Source organism: Podarcis muralis, chromosome 2 (genome assembly GCF_964188315.1).
Source record: "Podarcis muralis chromosome 2, rPodMur119.hap1.1, whole genome shotgun sequence".
NCBI classification, from domain to species: domain Eukaryota; kingdom Metazoa; phylum Chordata; class Lepidosauria; order Squamata; family Lacertidae; genus Podarcis; species Podarcis muralis.
In genome coordinates, this window is record NC_135656.1 from 89,185,111 (window position 1) to 89,204,749 (window position 19,639).

Consider the following 19,639-nt stretch of genomic DNA (forward strand, 5'->3'; position numbering starts at 1 on the left):
TGTGCTACAGAGAAATGTAAACTGTTTGTGCATTTGGAAACTGAGGGTTGTGTCAAAACTGAAGGGGTTTCAGAACATAAGAGCAGCCCTGCTAGATCAGGCGAAAGGCTCATCTAGCCAAGCACTCCGTTCTCACAGTGGCCAACCAGGTGCCCATAGGAAGCCTACAGGCAGAACCTGAACAACAGGTTCACATTTGCAGTATTTGGGGAAATAATCTTTTACTTTCCACCTCACAGAACTAGCCACCAATTACCCCAAATAAGATTCTCATAATACGCAATGAGTAAGCAGCTATCGACTACTGCCAGGTGGGGGACATTTGTGATTTATTATTCTAGATTCTTGGGCTACCTACCTCAGCTGTCATTGTCCACTGAACCATCTTACGCATTACACAGTCAGTCCCAGAGCACCGTATTGGTTACCAAGAGGACTGGGCCAATCCCAGACCACTTTGTCCGCGTGTCTTGCCCTCTTTTCAAGAGCAACAGATATATTTTGGGACTGAGGCATGCTGCAGGAGATTGACAGGTTTCCCAAGAATTCTAGTTTCATTCCTTTCCTGTGACAAAGAACTTTTACAAACAGGGAGGTTTGAGGTGAACTGTAACTTTAGAAGGTCACCCAAGGCAACTCCAGGATACTTGCTTACATAAGGCACTTCTTATTGCCCTCTGTCTGTTCTTGAGCATCTCCATCTCTTCGTGCTAGTCAAGGATAGACAACATACTGGGCCATGGTGAAAACGTCTGGCCTTGGAAGTCCAGGCCATTTATATGAATGGTTTAGCGGAGAAAGCAACTAATGTCTTATAAACTTCTAAGTGTAAAGATTGATAAACATCTACTCTGTTATGTATGCAGTGGTTAGATTGTCAGACCAGAACCTAGGAGACCAGGGTTCAAATTCCCACTTGGCCATGAAGCTCATTGGCTGACCTTGGAACTCTCAACCTAGCCTACATGATAGGATTGTTGTGGGGATTAAATGAGGAGTGGGAAGAACAATCTACACCACACTGAGCTCCTTGGAGGAAAGAGTGAGATATAAATGCAATAAATAAATAAATGTTGTGTATCTTACTATATAATAAAACTGTAAAGCTGTCATCAAGCTGCGTTTCATGTGGCCACCTACTGGACAGCAGGTGGGCAGTGCAGTCAGGCAAGTGAGTGATCAGACAGCCCGGCCTGTTCCTCTGTGAGCTGCCTCAGCCGCGGTTTGGCTGAGCTGTAAGCGGAGGAAGGTTTGCCTGAACAAGTGAGCTGCCAAACCTGTGAGAAAGAGGTAAAGTAGAGGTGGACGGAGTTGGGCAGGTGGGCAGGATCGGATCAGTGTGGTGTGGACTTTTCAACCTGTCCTGCGCTTCTCCTGTTGCTGCCTCAACTGGCATAGGGATGGGGAATGAAGGGGAGAAAATATTTCTCCTCTTTATCCACCACCCCATCTCCCACTGCTACTGGAGAAAATAGCCTACAATTTCTGGCTTCCCACAGCAGTGGCAGTGCAGTGGGGCTTAAGGAGGGCAAGAAACGTGGGGTTTGGGTGATCTGCAAGGTGAAGGGCGATCCCTCGCCTCTTCCTCCAAGGTGCTATTTTGTGGGGTCTTCTGACCTTCCAGAGCTAGTGTAGGGCATGTGCAGGAGGAGAGGGGAGAATACCCCATTGTGTCAGCAAGAGCATCGAGTTAGTATTTACTCCCAACCTCTTGAAAACTAGACCACCGAAGGGGAAAACTCCTCCTCTTGTATCATACTCCCTCAAATAGCCGGCTGAACCAAACATCACGTATTAATCACGTGGGCTTTGAAATTTATACAGCACTGAATTCCGTGTTGTTCAGCCGATTTAATTTGGGAGGGAAAATTCAAAGGCCTCACACCATATATAAAGAGGAAAAGCACACCATTCTTCAGATTTTTTTCCCAGAATGCACAACACACATAGCCAATAAAGATCTATTCATTCCTACTAGATTTTTCAGCACTAAACATTTCAAGCGAATGTGCTGCCTCAACATTATTTACTAATCAAGAAACAAGTAGCAGACATATCTTTCTGGTAAAAAAATAACTATTTGGTGCTTTCTCAAGTTTTCCCTCCTTTACAACAGCAGAAATGGTCCCAGGAGGCAAGAAAAATAAATTGCTTAGAGTGAGATATCACTGCAACTCATCCTCTATGCAGGAGATTTTGAAATACCATAGATTGATACTAGATCTGAGCTTCTAGTTCCATGTATTAACCGTGATTAAAAACAGTCCAAGACAAGGATCTTCTGATCTTGATTCAAAATTCATCTGTCTTCAAGTTTCTCAAAGCAGCTGCTTCAAAAGTCTTGGTTATGACCTACAAAACCCTACATGGTTTGGGTCCTATCTGAAGGACCATATCTCCCTATATGAACCTGCCTGGGCTTTGAGATCTTCTAGGGAGGCCTTTCTCTCAGTCCCACCACCTTCACAGGCATATTGGGTGAGAAAACGAGAGAGTACCTTCTAGGTGGCTTCTCCCAGATAAAGGAACTCCCCCAGAAGGCTAGGCTGACCTCCTCTCTTACTTTCCTTTCACTGACAGGCAAATACTTTTTTGTTCTGACAGCCTTTGGGCACTGACTGACTGTTGTGGCAGGGTCTCCTGAGGGTGGGTATTGCACTGTGTGCATGTGTGTGTGTGTTTTTAATGGTTTTAAACATTTTCAGTGCTGTTTTAATAGGGTTACCTGCATGGTGTGTTCTCAGGTGTATCTGTTTTAATGTAGGTTGCAAACCCACCTTGTGTGCTGCACTGAGAGAAAGGCAGGATATAAAATAAGTAAGTTAAGAAGATGTGAGAACATATTGGGACACATAGTGGAGATGCTAGATTCTTTAGCAGCTACTGAAACCCTGTGTGTTTTGGAAAGTTTCAAGTAGTCCTTACATACAATTAGGTGTGTGGTCTTACCAGCTTCTGAGTCAGTCCAGGTGGAGCCCATTCGTATGTAATAGTGTTAAATGTTGGATCTTTCCGAGACACGATGGGATTAGTGATAATCATACGGTTCCTTTTATAGATGCGAACACCATCACCTCCTTTCACCCGGGCAGTTAGCGAAGAGTATTTCGAATCAGAGAGCAAGCGGCCAATTTTCCGATCATCTTCTGCATCGGAGCTCAGACTGTGATCTTCCTGGCTGCATTTACATGACTTGCATATTTTCCTGTGGGAGACAAAATGAGGTCACCCTTTGATATAAGCTGAACCCCAAACAGGCATGTGCTCTTTTGGAGGCTCAGGAATGAACTTTCAAAAACACGGAAGGTTAAAGATTGAAATGGATCATGGCGTAGGACAAAAGACCTTTGTTGGCAAGAACTCAATTTGTAAGCTGCAGACTAATGGAATTTGCCATGGTGTGGAATATAAAACTGTAAAAACCCACACTGCAGAGACCCTGGAGAATAAGCCTCAGGGCACAATGACCAAGTGTTACTTCTAAGCTGCTGTGAATGCAGCTAGTCAGTTACACAATTTTGGAATGAATCACCTGAGAGATGAGGACATGAGTCTCACTGCTTTGTTTATTTAATGTATTTATATCCCTCCTTTTTTCCAAATTGGAAAAGAACACCCGAGTCTTCAATATCCATGTACAAACCCAGTGTTATCATGCAAGGTGCATTATTTTCTAATATTTTATATAAGAACACATTCACCCCCCCCCCCCGTCCTGATTCCAAAGCTAAATATATGATTTCAAGGGATTTGGATTCAAGCAGCAAAGTCGTTTTTGAGTGCATTGCCTTGGCAGCTAGGTTTAAAGGCATCTGATATATGTAAATAGTTTATTGCAGAGTTGCACAGGAAATATGGGTGTAAGATTCTTTGAAGTCAAGACTAAATAAAATAATAATAAAAAGATTGTGGAAATTTCAGTTTATAAGATCATAGAATCATAGAATCATAGAGTTGGAAGAGACCACAAGGGCCATCGAGTCCAACCCCCTGCCAAGCAGGAAACACCATCAGAGCACTCCTGACATATGGTTGTCAAGCCTCTGCTTAAAGACCTCCAAAGAAATAGGGGTGGGGGAAACAGAACATACGAGAGTCTTGGCTGCAAATTGATAAGATTAAGCTGTAAATTACTAATTGAGGAAAATATAATAGTATTGTTACCCTGCTCTTAAATATTTCTCCTCCTTTACTGGAAGACTACAATGGGAGAATGAGGGTAGTTCAGAGCTCTATGGCATGAATGGGTTTGTCATTAGTGTATCACTGCAACACATCCTAGGATGAGGTAAGATCAAAACATACAGACTTGAATGTTTAGTCAGTGTAGGTTATGTCAAACAAAGACCCCCCCCCCCATACATCCTGTTGTGATATCTATAGGCCTCTTGAGTCTCTGTGCTATTTCCCCTTGCCCCAGTTTCTTAAGAATATAAAGCATGGAAATTGTTATATTTGGGAGCAGGGTTATATTTGGGAGTATTCACATGGCAACTGGCCCTATTGGATAGAACTCTTATTTGTTCCCACAGGCCTTTGGGGCACAATAAGAACATCACAGACTTCCCTTGATCTATGTGACTGGGCCTTGTACCATTGGTCCACTGTATGCAGCTTAGACTCTTTGAAAGCATGAAGTGGCTTAGAAATACTTTTAAATAAAAAATTAACTCACTTGCTTTTGTACATGCATTTCTATAATTTAATGCCTGCTGTGCTTTGTACCATGCCTTAACTTTGCTTTAAAGGCTGTATATTTGTTCTTAGCTGCTCTGGGCTCTTGTGGGATGAAGTATTGGGACATAAGAAATAAAAACAGCAACATGTTTGCATTCACAGTACACGGCTGATTCTAAAACAGAGGCAAACCACCATCCCCACAATATAAAACAGTCATCTACAATACGTCTAAGCATACAAATACACATGTCAGGGACTTGAAGCTCTGTCGAGGGTATGCTCTGTGGCATAGTGCTGCATAATCTGGGCAACGAATCACATATTCTAAAATCATGTCACGGGTCTGCCACCAACAGACCTTCTCCATTTTAAGTTAGTTCCCGTCTCTGCGATAGCAGCATTTCTGATCCCTCACAGTGATGTGGTCACATAAATAGGTTTCTCTGCTGCTTATCATTGGCTGACACTGGAAGTGGCGGAGCAATATGCCATAGTCAGTGAGGTCACACAGTGAGGTCACACGGCTAGTAACACTACACATTGTGGAGAAAGGAGAACCTTGATACAGGAATGCAGTTTGGGGCACCAGTTCCACAAGATTCATTGTGTGTGCTTTCTTCTTTACAGTGAGGCAGTTCAGCTAGAATCTCTCAGTTGCCTTGACATAAAAATAAGACAAGAACGCCTGTAGTACAATGACACACATATCTTCTTTCTACACTTCTGGCATTGTATTCAAAGTCTTTGTTTTATTTCCTTCTCTTCTCTAAAACATTCTTATTCTTAATACCCTGGTAAAGCAGTACCAGGAAGCTGCTGTAGGGTTGGGATGTCCAACCCCAGAGACCTATGGGGTCTAAGGGATTCTGAAAGCTCTGGGGGATTTGCCAATAGCCAGTGCTGGCAATTCTGAAGCCCAAGTCTTCCTATGGAATAGAGAAGCATGGTGGGCCATTGACACAATTGCACCCAAGTGCTCCCTTTGTTTCCTGGAAGTTTAAGCAATCCCTTCATTTACTAGGGAGCTCCGGGCAATGGAAGCAGCTGGAATGCAGTAGGAAGGGTGAGTGCACACACATAAACATATATCCAATCAGATACTCGAGATCTTAAAGTAAGGGTGAAAAGAGATTTAAGGGCAACGCAACAGAAATGCTTTCAAATCTATATGTATACAAAATACACACTAACTGAGGGAAATTATTGAACTGCAGGGAGTTGCATGAGATGGGGAGGTGTAAAATCAGCAAATGTCACCTCTTATGCTACTGGACACATTTGTTGTATCAAGGACCGCTCTGCAAGTAGAAAGGCGGTGTTGAATTTTCATCCATTATCTGCAAGATACCCAATGACTTCCTCCTAGCAGGACTGCCCCACCCATGAGGCAAGGTGAGATGACTGCCTCAGACAGAAGGATCAACAGGGGCAACAGATCTTGACATCAGTCTTTATTCTGTACTTGTTCATGATGTAGTTCTTCACTCACCCCTTATTCCCTGGTGGGGGAGGCATCATTTTGGGGGGTTTCCTGAGGCACCAAAAAGTATTGGTCCAGCCCTGCCACCTAGTTTTTGTAAGCATCCATTTCTCCCTTTGGAATTATACAAACCAAGGTCATTCTAGCCTCTAGAGGAACATTTACAGTTGATGTCCACAATTATCCACTAATGAGTTAGATGCAAGTCCATTTGAAGAGATTCTTCAAAGGCTATGCTTTGTGTGGAACCACAATAAAAATATGAACCCAGCTCAGATTTCAAACAAAACAGACAGTGAACGCACAAATAGATTTTCGGCACTGATAAAAGAGTAATTTTCAGAAAACAATTTCAAGAGCCTTTCCAGAGCCAAACAACAAATGACATTGCTGTGCCCAGTAGGAGGAAAGTGAATGGAATATACTTAATAGTTTGCTAAATAGCCCCCATCTTGATAGCAAATAAGGAGAACAGGGTTTATTAAACTGTGTTGAAATAATTAGATCTGGAAGCCAGTCTCTCGCAGATGTAGGGAAAGGTATTACAGTGCATAAATCCACATGCAGCATAAAAGGATGCTGGATGGTAAGTCAAGTATAATTACTTTGGCATCTTGCCCTCTTCCCCCTGTTGTGCACATAAAAACCAGTCATGTGGTTGCTCTTCTCCAATTGGCTGATGCCACAGAAGAATGTCTGTTTTCAACCGGCCTTGCCAAAGTTCAATTCAGAAGGAGTACTAGGATTACAGAGTGAGGGGCAAATGCTTTCTTTTTAGGATCCCTGATCTCTTCTACTCCCCAAGGAGCATTAAGTCAGTGTGATTACATGTCATTTATGAAAAAAAAAGAAAGAAAGAATTTTAAATTATAAAAAGCATGCGGAGGCTTGGGTGAGGGGGAACCACTGCAGAGAACTGAGAAACTATTTCAATGTCTTTCTACAAATTCCAGTCTACAAAAGTCATTCTTTGTCCTAAATAGGTTCTTTAAAAAGGCAAAGAGTCTGAGGCAGGCTGTTTAAAAGCATAGATATCCCTGTCTGCAAGCAGCTCTCCCTGGAAATCGTTGTCTCCAGTTCTGACCTTAGCAGAGCAGTACATGAAAAGAATGAACAGGGCTGGTGGTGCTTTTGCCAAGGTAGGGATATGCAGGGTGAAAGGGTGATAAGCTTAGAGGAGCTCCAGATCTGTGGTGGCATGATGCAGGTGCCGCTGGAGCTTCCATGTCCACATTGCCATCTTACCTTGTCCTATTGTCATCCTGGCAAGGAGCAGGGGAAAGAAGTGCTGATGCTTCGCCACCACCCAACTTACTGAACCTCACTAAAATCAATCTGCTTGAGGAGTTGGGCTCTTCTCTCTCAACAATGTCTCTAGAAATGCACAGACTTAAATATTGAGATGTCATTTAATGCACAGCCTGTTATGCTGGTGGCAATCATTTTGAAGCTTGACTAACGGATTACCGGACCAGATATTACAGAATATAGTACTGCAAATATTATAAGATCTAGGCCAGTGATCTCTAACCTGACTGGCAATGGTCTCAGGCTGGGTTCTTTGCAAGCCTATTGGTTAGAGAGCGCTTTCATGTATTGGTTGTATAGATTGCTAGCTTTGTATATTGATCTGTGTATTTTAATAGATTGCCTTGGAAACGCTTGGGTCAAAGGGTGGAATGGATCACAGGAAATGCCAAGGACTGACCCCTGGGAACCTTGCGCATGTGTTCTCCCCCTCTGCCCTAGTCACAATACTATGATTATCCCCAAGTAGCTAAAGCGTTTGGGAAGAAAAGATGCAACCCAGACAGCAGCAGATTTATAGCATACTTGGCATGGGAACTTGAATCCAAGCTGTCTTAAAATTTTATATTCCTTTGCTTTGCAGATCATAAGCCAGAGACTATATTCTTTCAGATTTTATATATTTGCAGACCATTGCATTAACAGCAGGTAACACCATCATGGTTCTTAAAAAGTGTTTCCTGGCTTCACAGTAGCCTTAATGTAAGGGAAGCACAGCATGTGTTTTTTTGTGGGTAGGATGATATATTGGCACTGTTGCTTGTAGCAAATGGAACCAATATCCCAACAGCTCTAATCCAGATCACTCCTTTTAAAAGCTTTTCTAAAACCACATCTCAAAAGTAGTACACATGGGGAAAAAAAAGATTTTTGATGAAATGAGGTTCATCTTTTTTCAATGATATATCACTTGTAGGTAATGCAAATATTAGGCACTGAATCTTCTATGGTTTCTTGTGCAGAGCAGAATTTGGAGGAAGATATACTCAAGGAAGTCTGAGTAGATGCTAAAGGGAAAAGCCAGAGAAGACTAGCATCTTGAAAACCTCTCTGTACTCTATTATGATGCTCTATCGTACTAAAAGGTAACGCTGAAAGACCCCTGGGTGGTTAAGTACAGTCACAGGTGACTATGGGGTTGCATTGCTCATCTCGCTTTCAGGCCAAGGGAGCCGACGTTTGTCCACATACAGCTTTCTGGGTCATGTGGCCAGCATGACTAAACTACTTCTGGTGCAACAGAACACCGTGACGGAATCAGAGCGCATGGAAACGCCGTTTACCTTCCAGCCACAGCGGTATCTATTTATCTACTTGCACTGGCTGCAGTACAGAATAATCAGATTGCTCCCCACCCAGAAGATTGGAATGTGGTTGACAGTACTTAAATAGGACCAAAATAAATACCATATTTACTCAAGTCTAATGCGCCATCAAATCTAATGCGCACCTCAGTTTTCAGAACCTTGAAATAAAAAAAGGATTTCCTGGCGAATGTAAATGCGCCCTAGAATCTAACGTGCACTTTGATTTTTGCAACATAATTGGGCCAAAAAAGATGAGCATTAGATTTGAGTAAATATGGTAAATAAAAGTCCCTGAATATCTTTGATGTGAGGAGAAGGAATACTCTCCCAGCTCTTTGCCTTAGTGCTGAACTGGAAGTGTGAGTTCAAGACATGAATATCTATGGCACAATAATAATATAAAAAAATAGGGAAGGAGGAGAGAAATCCAGCATTTATTTATTTTTTGCATAAACAAGAGAGAAGTACAATGCACAGATGGAGGAATCATAAAGTGGGTCCAGATTTGAGCAATGCTTTCATTGCCAGCCTGCCGCAAAAAGATGTCCTAATTGTGGGAGAAAGCCCATCTGCGACTGAGTAAGATTAAAAAGCAGGCAGGAAGGACTGCTGCATTTTTATGTGTGTCTTGGATCACTGGTCTGAAAATGTTTTCCCACCAAAACCAAAACAGACCAGATTCACTACATGCCTGATAGCTTATGCGAACGCTGGCCGGGCAGATATATCAAAAAGCCTGATTATTTGCATTCAAACGGGTCACTTGAGTCTTTCCAAACTGTTCCCTTGAGAGTGGAGACTTCAAGGAATGTGGCATTTTTAAAAGATGACATCACCGCTGAAAGAATGGTGTCCTTTGACTGGAATGGAAGGGCCAAGAGAGTCAGGGACACAATTATATAGGCTGACCTTTTGATGGAGAACAAAAGCAGCAAGCTCAAGATTAACCAGTTGAGACTCTGAATCCTACACGTCTGAAAAACTGAAGGAACTTTGGTGTAACTCATTTTAACAGCTGAGCAATATTTGAACAGTCTACTCAGTTGAGTTTTAATTTGGTGCTAGCAATGGCTTACTAAAGGTCAATAAAATTTTTCTTCCCGCAAAAGATGGCTTTCTAAGCAGGCTTGCTTCAAGAAGAAGAAGAGGAGTTTGGATTTGATATCCCACTTTATCACTACCCTAAGGAGTCTCAAAGCGGCTAACAATCTCCATTCCCTTCTTCTCCCACAACAAACACTCTGTGAGGTGAGTGAGGCTGAGAGACTTCAGAGAAGTGTGACTAGCCCAAGGTCACCCAGCAGCTGCATGTGGAGGAGCGACTGCTTTCTAACATCCTAACTCCATCATCTATATAGGAAGAGAACAGTGCTGGACTACTTTTCAACGTTGTTGTAAGAATTACTGAGTGTATGCAAAACTCTCTTGAGTGCTTGTGAAATGAAAGTCAGGCTGCTTTTGAGTACTTGGGGGGAAAGGGCTTTGCATCTTTTTTTGTATCCATGGCAACCTCCATGTTAATTTAATTGTAAAATTACAATGAAAATCAGTAACAAAACCATTATTGATCTTATTGGATGCAGGTCTCTCTATCTACTGCAAAGCACAAAAGGCACAGCTGCACAAAATCAGAAGACAAGTCAGAACCTGAACAACAACCAAGGTGGAAAAGCAGAATCAAGTATTAAAGGCGCTACCTCCAAGAATGTGGCTCAAAGCCACTGCACATCCCTCTGCATCTTAAACATGGCACACCTCTTCCTGATGGTTGCTGGCTGATGGACACCTGAAAAACAAAGAAGATGCTGTTATTTTCATTGCTGATTCCAGGGTGGTGGACAAGTATAACAGTTCAAGCAGCATAAAATCAATCGATAAGAAAATGAGCATGAGGCCAGGCAGTCCCCATTTCTTTGATGGATGATGGTTCCATGAAAAGCAAAGAATGAAGCCAACGTTAAGAAGGTCATATTCTTCCATACTTTCTGAGGCTACAGCAACCAAAATTCATGCCACAAAACCAGAGCAGATGATGTTCTGGGTACATCCTCAGGCTGAACCACCATACTTGTCTTTTCTTGACCTACACCCTTGTGCAAATTAATTGAAACAAACAATGTAGTTTATTGTACAAAACTCACATATACATGTATAAATCTCACATTAGTAACAGATATGACCTCTGCTATTTTTAAGCAGCATTTGAACACGGTTTGGCATGGAGTCTCCTAGTTTTGAACAGTCATTGTTGATTTTCGGATCCCTGTACCACACTTGAATCAGCTTCTCCATATAGCACGGAGACGACTTTTGCATATAACCCACAAATTCTCAATGGGATTTACACCCACGGAATTCCCTGGCCAATCAAGTACCTGTATTTGCTGTTTTGCCATGAATTTCTTCACCACTTTTGATGTGTGACAGGAGATAAAACTTTGTTCCGTTAGGGCCATACATTAACTGCATTGAAATATTTGTTAGAATGCCACTGACTACAAGGCAGATGTTTACATGTCACAAATGGAAAGAGATGGACTATACTCCAGCATAGCATGCCATAGCTCAGCTCTGCATTTGCAAGGTCCCAGGTTCAATCCCTGGCATTTCCAGATAGGAGTGAGAGAAACCCCTGCCTGAAATCACAGAGAAGTGACGTCAGTCAATAATTCTGTGTTAGGTGGACCAATTGTTCTGATTCAGTATAAGGCAGCTTCCTATGCTACTGTTCTATAGACTTTGCCAGACTGAATGTGCAGAAAAGGAAACACAGATATACAGAATGCAGAGGCTTAAAGTGAGTAGCTTGTGTTAAGGTTTTAATTCTGCAGTGCTCATGCCATATGTCTTCACATAGTTATGGGCGCAGAGGCCCAGATTTTCTTGGAAGTCATGCTTTGCGATTTGAACATCTCTTCCAAAATATGTGGGCAAGGGCTAGGAAAGGGAAGGTGCTCTTCATTTGCTATTAATAAAAACAACACAGCTTGTTTCAAGAATTGAAAATAGATCCCAGAGACTAAGCCCTGTATCATATTAAGCTCTGTAACCACATGAATGTGTTAACCTTGGCAAACCAGTGATCACAGCTCCGTAGAACGAGAAGCAGCTAGGATGGGTCAACCAACAAGGAACAACTCAGTTATGATAATAGCAAACAACAGGGATTATTCCAGAAGAGGAATGGCATTAAGAATGCTGATTGGTGCTCTCTAAACAATGGCCAGCACTTTTCCTAGATGTTCTCATACCCATGTTCTCATTTCTGGTTCTAAAATGTAAAGATTAATTGGATAGATCAAGACCGTAAGCTAGCCAAGTGTCCAAAGCGCATTTATACTTAGAAGGGAACTGAGCAGCCATCTTTCACTGTGATAAGATACTTGCTTAAAGTATGCGATGATAAATGACACATTTAAAGCTATATTATTTTGGTAAGAGGTTAAGATAAAGAAACACAGTGCTGTCTTAGTTCTAGTTGTTGAAGAATTTGTTTTGCTGCAAGATAAACAAGGAAACATAAACTGAGCATTCATGAGATTGCAATACACTGGTGACTTGATATCTAAGCTCATTTTTATAGGCGCTCTGTACCCAGAAAGACCTAAGAGTTATTTTGAGAATGTGGTCCTAGTTTCCACATCTTTGCTGCTATACTTTGTAGATGGTTTCCATGGTGAAAAATAAAAAGTGTCCTAGGAGGAAGGAAAGGGGGGGGGGGAGATCGCTGCAATCTTGTTCTGCTGTTCATTCATGAGACGGCAGGCCCATTGAGAAAAGGGCCTATAAAATTAATTCAAATGTAATGTTGGTCTTTTGAAAAGGTGAAGAACAGAGAACACTTCCAAGTTGACATGGCACAAATACTCCGATAATTGTGCTCAAAAACGTAACAAATTCCTGCCTTTAATCTTCAGAAAATGATCCAGTGTGACTCTGTATTTAAAGAAGGGGAAAAATGTACTGGTGGCGCCAAAAATGAAGTTGTCCTAAAAGGAAATATTCTAGAGAAATGGATACCATGGAATGCCGACTTCATAATCGGCCTTGTCATTGTCCCTCTCCCCCACCCCCAAGGAATTTTTCCAGGCTCCAAAATCCATTTCCTCAGACCTGGCAGAAATTCTTCTGCATGTCAAAGATTATACACAGAGGTGCCAGTCTGCCCTTGAAAGCAGTGCAGCCTTTTCTCTCTCCTCCCCCCACCCCTTTAACAGGAAATATATTTGTGTTTGTCTATGGACGTGTAGAGGGAGCAAGCTGGCAGAAGTACAGTGCATTTTGGTACAGACATCGCACAGCCCTTCCGTATTCAAGCAGCTTATTCGCTCGTGTGCTTTACCCTCACATGAAGGAGAGAGCAAGCCTGTATTCACTGCTCTCATTCCTGCTGACCCTCGCACCTTGCTATCAATACAAAACCTGAAAGTGTGGGGGAATGGGACAGGCGATGGGGAGGACCTTCTGTATCAACTCCCCAAGCATTTTTGAACCCTGGTCCTGCAGGGTCCTACATACACATACACAACATGTCCCTTGCTTCAGATCTTTCCAGCACGTGGGTGGTGGGGCCGGGGGGGCGGGCGCTACCCTACTCTGTCCCTCATACGATATCAATTACGCAAAGCTAATCCTCACCAGCGAATGCCAGGCCACCCATTGCATCAGTTTTGCTTTGATGCCACAGCAACAAGTTGCATTTAATGTTCCCTTTTCCTTTGCGAAAGCTCTGAATCTCATCTGCTCCTTTGCAATGCCACTCTCTTTGATGTAGCTCCCTGCTTATGGAAGGCTCTCACCTGGTGCCATCATTACATACCTTTAGGCGCCAGGCAAAAACATCCCTTTGGCTTTTAATTATCTATGGCCTTTTTATGTGGGTGGGGTGTTTTCCTCGAGTTTTTAAAATTAGATTTTTTAAAATGCTGGTTTTAATGCATGTTTGTGCTTTATTTAGTTAAAATAATTGCAGATAGAATAAACAAACAAACAACAAACATAAGAATAGGACAATAAAAGCAGAACAAATATAAACCAGAACGTTTGTGGTATAAAATCCTCAAGAGAACCGGAGGGTGGCAACATGAGAACGGGCCTTCTCTGCAGTGGCTCCCTGTCTGTGGAATGCTCTCCCCAGGAAAGTTCACCTGGCGCCTTCATTATACACCTTTGGCCGCAAGGTAAAATGTTCCTTTTTTACCAGGCCTTGAGTTGATTTGATTGACATCCTACGCCCTTTTAAAATACTGTACAATGGTACCTTGGGTTGCAAACACCTTGGGCTACAGACTCTGCTAACCAGAAAGTAGTACTTCGGGTTAAGAACTTTACCTCAGGATGAAAACAGAAATTGTGCGCCAGTGGTGCAGCGGCAGCAAGAGGCCCCATTAGCCAAAGTGGTACCTCAGGTTAAGAATGGTTTCAGGTTAAGAACGGACCTCCGGAATGAATTAAGATTGTAACCAGGTACCACTTTATGGGATTTTTGGGGGTGGGGTGGGTTTATTTGGTTGTTTTTATTTTGATTATATATTTTGTGGTTTTATATTTTGATTTTGTTCTGTGAACCGTCCTGAGACCTCCAGGTATAGGGCGTTATATAAATTCAACAAACAAACAAACAAGTTAGTTATGGGATTTCAGCAGGTCATTATGGGATATGCACTGATTGGAAAAACAAGCAATATGACTACCCCAAAACTTTTGCAGGAGCCAACAGTACTGAAAGCTGGATTGAGTGTGACTGCCCCAATAGCACCATGAGCACAAATCATCATGAATGCACACAAAAAAGATCTCTGGAGGGGCCTCAATCTTCCTATAAAATAATCACGGCATTTTATGGTTCTCTAGAGCTTAGGGTTGCCAACTAACCAAGAACAACTTTGTCTATGTGCCTTTTCACTGATCAACCATTATCACTTATCTCCTTCAAATGCCTGCACAAAAAAAGGAATAGCTAGAGAGGCTGGCTAAAAAGCTGGCAACAATTGCAAGCCGTAGATTATAGAACATCACTCGTAATGCCCCTGCCAAAAATGATTCTCTGTACGACAAGACTTTCACTGTACTTAGGGTGTGTGTTTTTTAAAGAGCCTTCTATCCAGAAATATGGGTCTCTTTAGTTCGTGTTCCAAAGTCTCATAATAGTTGCTGGCAAGCTTTGGGAAAATGAGGGAGTAACTGAAAAAGACAAATTAGGCACAGGGGAAAGCACATTGCGGGAGATAAATAAGGAAGAAGCCTGGATTGTTATCCTGGTTTGAGTTTCTCCAGCTCCACCCATGTGCAAATGTTTCTTGAAAGAATGATGCAGTGAAATATGAGGTGAAGTTTCATAGGCTGAAAATGAGAGATGACTGTAAAAAGGCATAATCCTGCTAGATAAATTTAGATGTCTGGGTGTCTGGTGGATAAAACAGAAGAAAAATAAGCTCTACTTATCCGGATGAGAGATAACATTTATTTTTAAGATCTTTTCTTAGAAATTCATATTTGAAATGGTGCTTGACAACGTAGCGGTGACTGGCTTCACAAGAGGAGAAGAGGGCCAAGACAATTTGTTCCAAGGAAGACTGGTCTGGGGGTGGCAACCTTAGCTGGCAATCATCACCACAATCCTACAGCAGGACACAGATGGGAGCGGAAAACTGCCTTCTCTCATGGTGTATGTATTCATTCCTTTTGTCCATTTTTGGCTCCGAGCCAAATGGGTTCTGCAGGTTTTTGAAATAATAACAATAATAAAAAGGCAGTCTTCCTTCCTTCGTCTTTGACACTCTAGGCACAAGCTGCTTCCGTAGCACAAAGTAATTTTCACCAGCTGGTATGTTAGGACAGAGATAGCTTGGCCTCATTTGCTCTGGGAACTTCCAAGTTAGACTACTGCAATGTATTATACATAGGAGTGCCTTTGAAGGCTGTTACTAAGGGTTACTGAAGGATACAGAAACTATTAAGATCATAGCCTTTGCCATGCCGATTGCATTGGACCTGCACTGCAGAGGGTTGGACTAGATGGCCCTTGGGGGCCCTTTCCACCTCTACAATTCAGAAGTGCTGCATTTAACCTTTTCAGGTCCTTCACAGCTAAGATTGTAGTACTTGAAAGACCACCTATACCTCCATATGTACAGTCTAGCGGCAGCTAGACTGGTGACTGGGAGCGGCTGCCGAGACCACGTAACACCGGTCCTGAAAGACCTGCATTGGCTCCCAGTACGTTTCCAAGCATAATTCAAAGTGTTGGCACTGATCTTGAAAGCCCTAAATGGCTTCAACCCAGTATACCTGAAGGAGAGTCTCCACCCCCATTGTTCAGCCCAAGTACTGAGGTCCAGCTCTGAGGGTCTTCTGGCAGTTCCCTCACTGTGAGAAGTGAAGCTGCAGAGAACCAGGCAGAGGGCCTTCTTGGTAGTGGCGCCCGCCCTGTGGAACGCCCTCCCATCAGATGTCAAGAAATAAACAACTATCTGACTATTAGAAGACATCTGAAGGCAGCCCTGTTTAGGGAAATTGTTAATGTTTGATGCTTTATCGTGTATTTAATATTTTGTTGGGAGCTGCCCAGAGTAGCTGGGGAAACCCAGCCAGATGGGCGGGGTATAAATAAATCATCATCATCATCATGAAGAACTTCAATGGAGAACATCCTGCAGGTATTCCTGCCATCTGAAGTGGGGCAGTCATCCCAGGGGCCTTCTCAATACTCAATACTCAGTTAGCATGGCTAATGGTCAGGGATGATGGGAGTTTCAATTTGAAACATCTGGAGCACACCAGGTTGGGCAAGACTAGTCTCATCGACGTAGGTTTTCATTTAAGAGACAAATGGATGTCGCTCAGGAGGAGAGAATCGGCTTTGCATGGAGATTCCATGTTCCGTCTTGCTATCTGCAGCTGGGGCTGGGAGAGACCCCTGCCTGAAACCCTGGAGAGAGTCACTGCCAGTCAGTATTGCCAATACTGAGCTAGGTGCACCTGCTTGGTAGAACGTCACTTCCTAGTTACACGTGGGGGATGCGAAAAGAATCAGCTGACTTGGTAAGTCTTGCTTGTCAAAACAGCCTTCGAGTGACTGCATCTAGCCTCAACATGCCTTTTGGCAATGCAGCAACGCTTTTTTATCCCTAGGTACAAGCATCTTGGTCTGCGATGCTGTGTTGTGGTGCAGCTGTTATTACTTTGAATCCATCGTGCTTAGTTGCTAGCACAGCAAATCCAGAATTGGCTGGCACTTTTAGAAGTGGTGTTAAGAACAATTGAGTTAACTTTTGGAGGGGGAGAGGGAAATGGCCAAGCGGATAGAGTTACAGGCAGATCAACCGAGTATTCTGAACTCTGGCACCTCCCACAGCTGAACACATGTACTAACCGGAGCCAAGAAGGACCCCTCCGAGAAAGTTATTCCACCCTTACGGGGAATCAGAATGAACTGAGACATTCTTCCCAATATTAAGCAATTGGCTTGCAATGGATTTGAGGCTAGTTACTAGTCAGGATCTTGTGGTGTGGTATGCATGCATCCAGCAGAGTATTCTGTTGATGAATGGCTCCAAGGCACTGCCAGATACAATCACTGACCCTGTCGACTGCAGAGATCCCAAAGGCGTAAGCCTCATGCAAATGGTGGCTAACAAACACTACAGACTGTGCTCCTTAGCCAATGGTTTATTTCAGTGGTCATGATACAAATGGATGCACTGCCCTTCCCAAACATCCTGAAGACATACTAAGAGGGCCTAGGCATAAAATACAAAGAAGGGCATAGGGAATAATTGAAAGTCAATTCTCCATAGCAGTGGTGGCCCGTGTGGCGAAGTGGAACTGCAAAGCTGTCCTCTTGACCCCAGGGTCACTGCAGCATACCTGGATGGGGCTGGTCAGGGCAGCAGTGAGATCAGGACTGCACAAGTGCCTCTGCAGAGCCAACCTGGAAGCATGCTGAAGCACTTGAAAAAGCCCCAAGTGGGAAGAAGACAGATCTGGATCTACTGGTGTCTGGCAAGGATTCCCAGCCCCTAGATGTTTAACCATGGCAACGACAAAAAAAAACCCCTCTCCTCAATTATCTTGTGAATGAAGAAATGGAAATGAAGAAAGATTGGGAGGAAACAATAATGATTTGGGGGCTCATAATGTCTGGGCTTACATCTTTTGCACCAGCCTCTGGATGGCTGGCCTTCAAGTTATCACTAAAAACAAAACCAAACCAAAAGCAGATCCCGCAAGCCAATCTGTCCACTCAAGTCCCGCCTTCGCCTACGAGGGAAGAGAAACACAGCTTTTGGGAAACGTGCAAGAAATGGACAGTCATATATTGGCAGCAATTTAGAATCCAGGCAGATCTATACTACTGCCCTCTGTTTAATTCTGAGTTTATTCAAGGTGTCCCTTTGGCTTATCAGCTGTACTTTGTTCATTATATCATGAGTTCATTATGTTAATGAGTTTTTATCCTCATGTACACCAGTTTCCAACTAACTGTACTAGGCAGTAGACACATTTATAAAGAATTTTGAGTTGCTTTTTGAAGCAATTCTACGGCATTAGAAAATGAATCCCGTTAGTCACACAGTGACATCCTTCACTTTAATCTTTCTCTTGTCCCTTTAAGTATCATGCTCCTAGCTGCTGGTGCCACTATTACACACACACACACACACACACACACACACACACACACACTTGCTTCTTTCAGGAAGTTATTTAGAAGTGCTCAGTTCATAGAAAGCTGAATGGGTCTCGTCCCTTAGTATAAAAATCTCAACCACATCACAGCAGTCCCATACAAACCAAAAATATTCTGTCTGGCAATCATTAGTGCAATGCAGCTGGAGCTCAGGGTTTCCAAGTGGAGTTAAAGGCAGCCTACACATGAGTCGGTCAAGACGCCAACAGCTGCCAAACTTCCTAGGGAGTGATACTAGTCCCTTGAGAACAAGTGATGTCCAGAAGACATAGTCATTATCGTCGTGCACTCCCCACTCATCCTTAATGGTTTGCAAAGCAAGTTGCTTCCATTGTTTAATACATATACCAATTTGTACTAGAGGTCTAGTGTTGCTTTGCTTCTCACCTAGGACGATGAAGAACTCCAGAGAATTCAAAAGCTTTTGTGCTATTTTGCCACAGTTTGGTTGGCGGAATAAAATAAAAGATACTGTCCTGATGTGGGTTGGGGCATTTCCAAGTTTCAGGTCTATAGGGCTGGGGATTCTAAGAAACATATTATGTTTGTAAGATGTTTTGATAAGACACTGTCCTAAAAAAAAGAAAAAGCTTTAAGTCAGTGACTACAGTTACCAGCAAGCAAAACAAACAGACAAACATGAAAGAAAGGTTGACAACAAAGAAGCTGAGAATAAAGAGGCTTTAGAAGCACAATAATGGCATAGAACAAATAGAACTGCTGGCTATAATCCACCCAAGCCATGTTTATTTCCAATAATCTGGAAAGTCAGGTAAAGCACGTTTTTAAAAGCACGTATATATTTGCAGATATACAACACAGAGAATCTTTTGGCCGTTGAGATGAGCTAAGAAATACAGTGGTACCCCGCAAGACGAATGCCTCGCAAGACGGAAAACCCGCAAGACGAAAGGGTTTTCTGTTTTGGAGGCGCTTCGCAAGACGAATTTCCCTATGGGCTTGCATCGCAAGACGAAAGCCCATAGGGAAATGCTGGCGGTCGGGAGCAAAGACTTTCGCCCACAGCCGGCCTTCAGAAGAGGACCTCTTCTGAAGGCCGGCGGGGGGCAAAAGTCTTTGCTCCCCCCCGCCTGCCTTCCCCCCGCCTGCCGGGGGCGATCTTAAAATGCTGGCGGGCGGGAGCGAAGCGTTCGCTGCCGACCCCCAGCATTT

The 19,639-nt window shown here is 43.1% G+C and overlaps 1 protein-coding gene across 1 annotated transcript in view; it reads right to left on the minus strand.

The window, feature by feature from the left end:
• LMCD1 (LIM and cysteine rich domains 1) overlaps window positions 1–19,639 on the minus strand; it is a 60,748-nt gene that overhangs the window by 24,391 nt on the left and 16,718 nt on the right. The window contains exons 2-3 of the mRNA XM_028719332.2: window positions 10,473–10,561; window positions 2,950–3,205 (exon numbers count right to left, since the gene is read on the minus strand). Coding sequence (XP_028575165.2) covers window positions 2,950–3,205; window positions 10,473–10,561 — 345 coding nt within the window. The remainder of the gene's footprint in view (window positions 1–2,949; window positions 3,206–10,472; window positions 10,562–19,639) is intronic.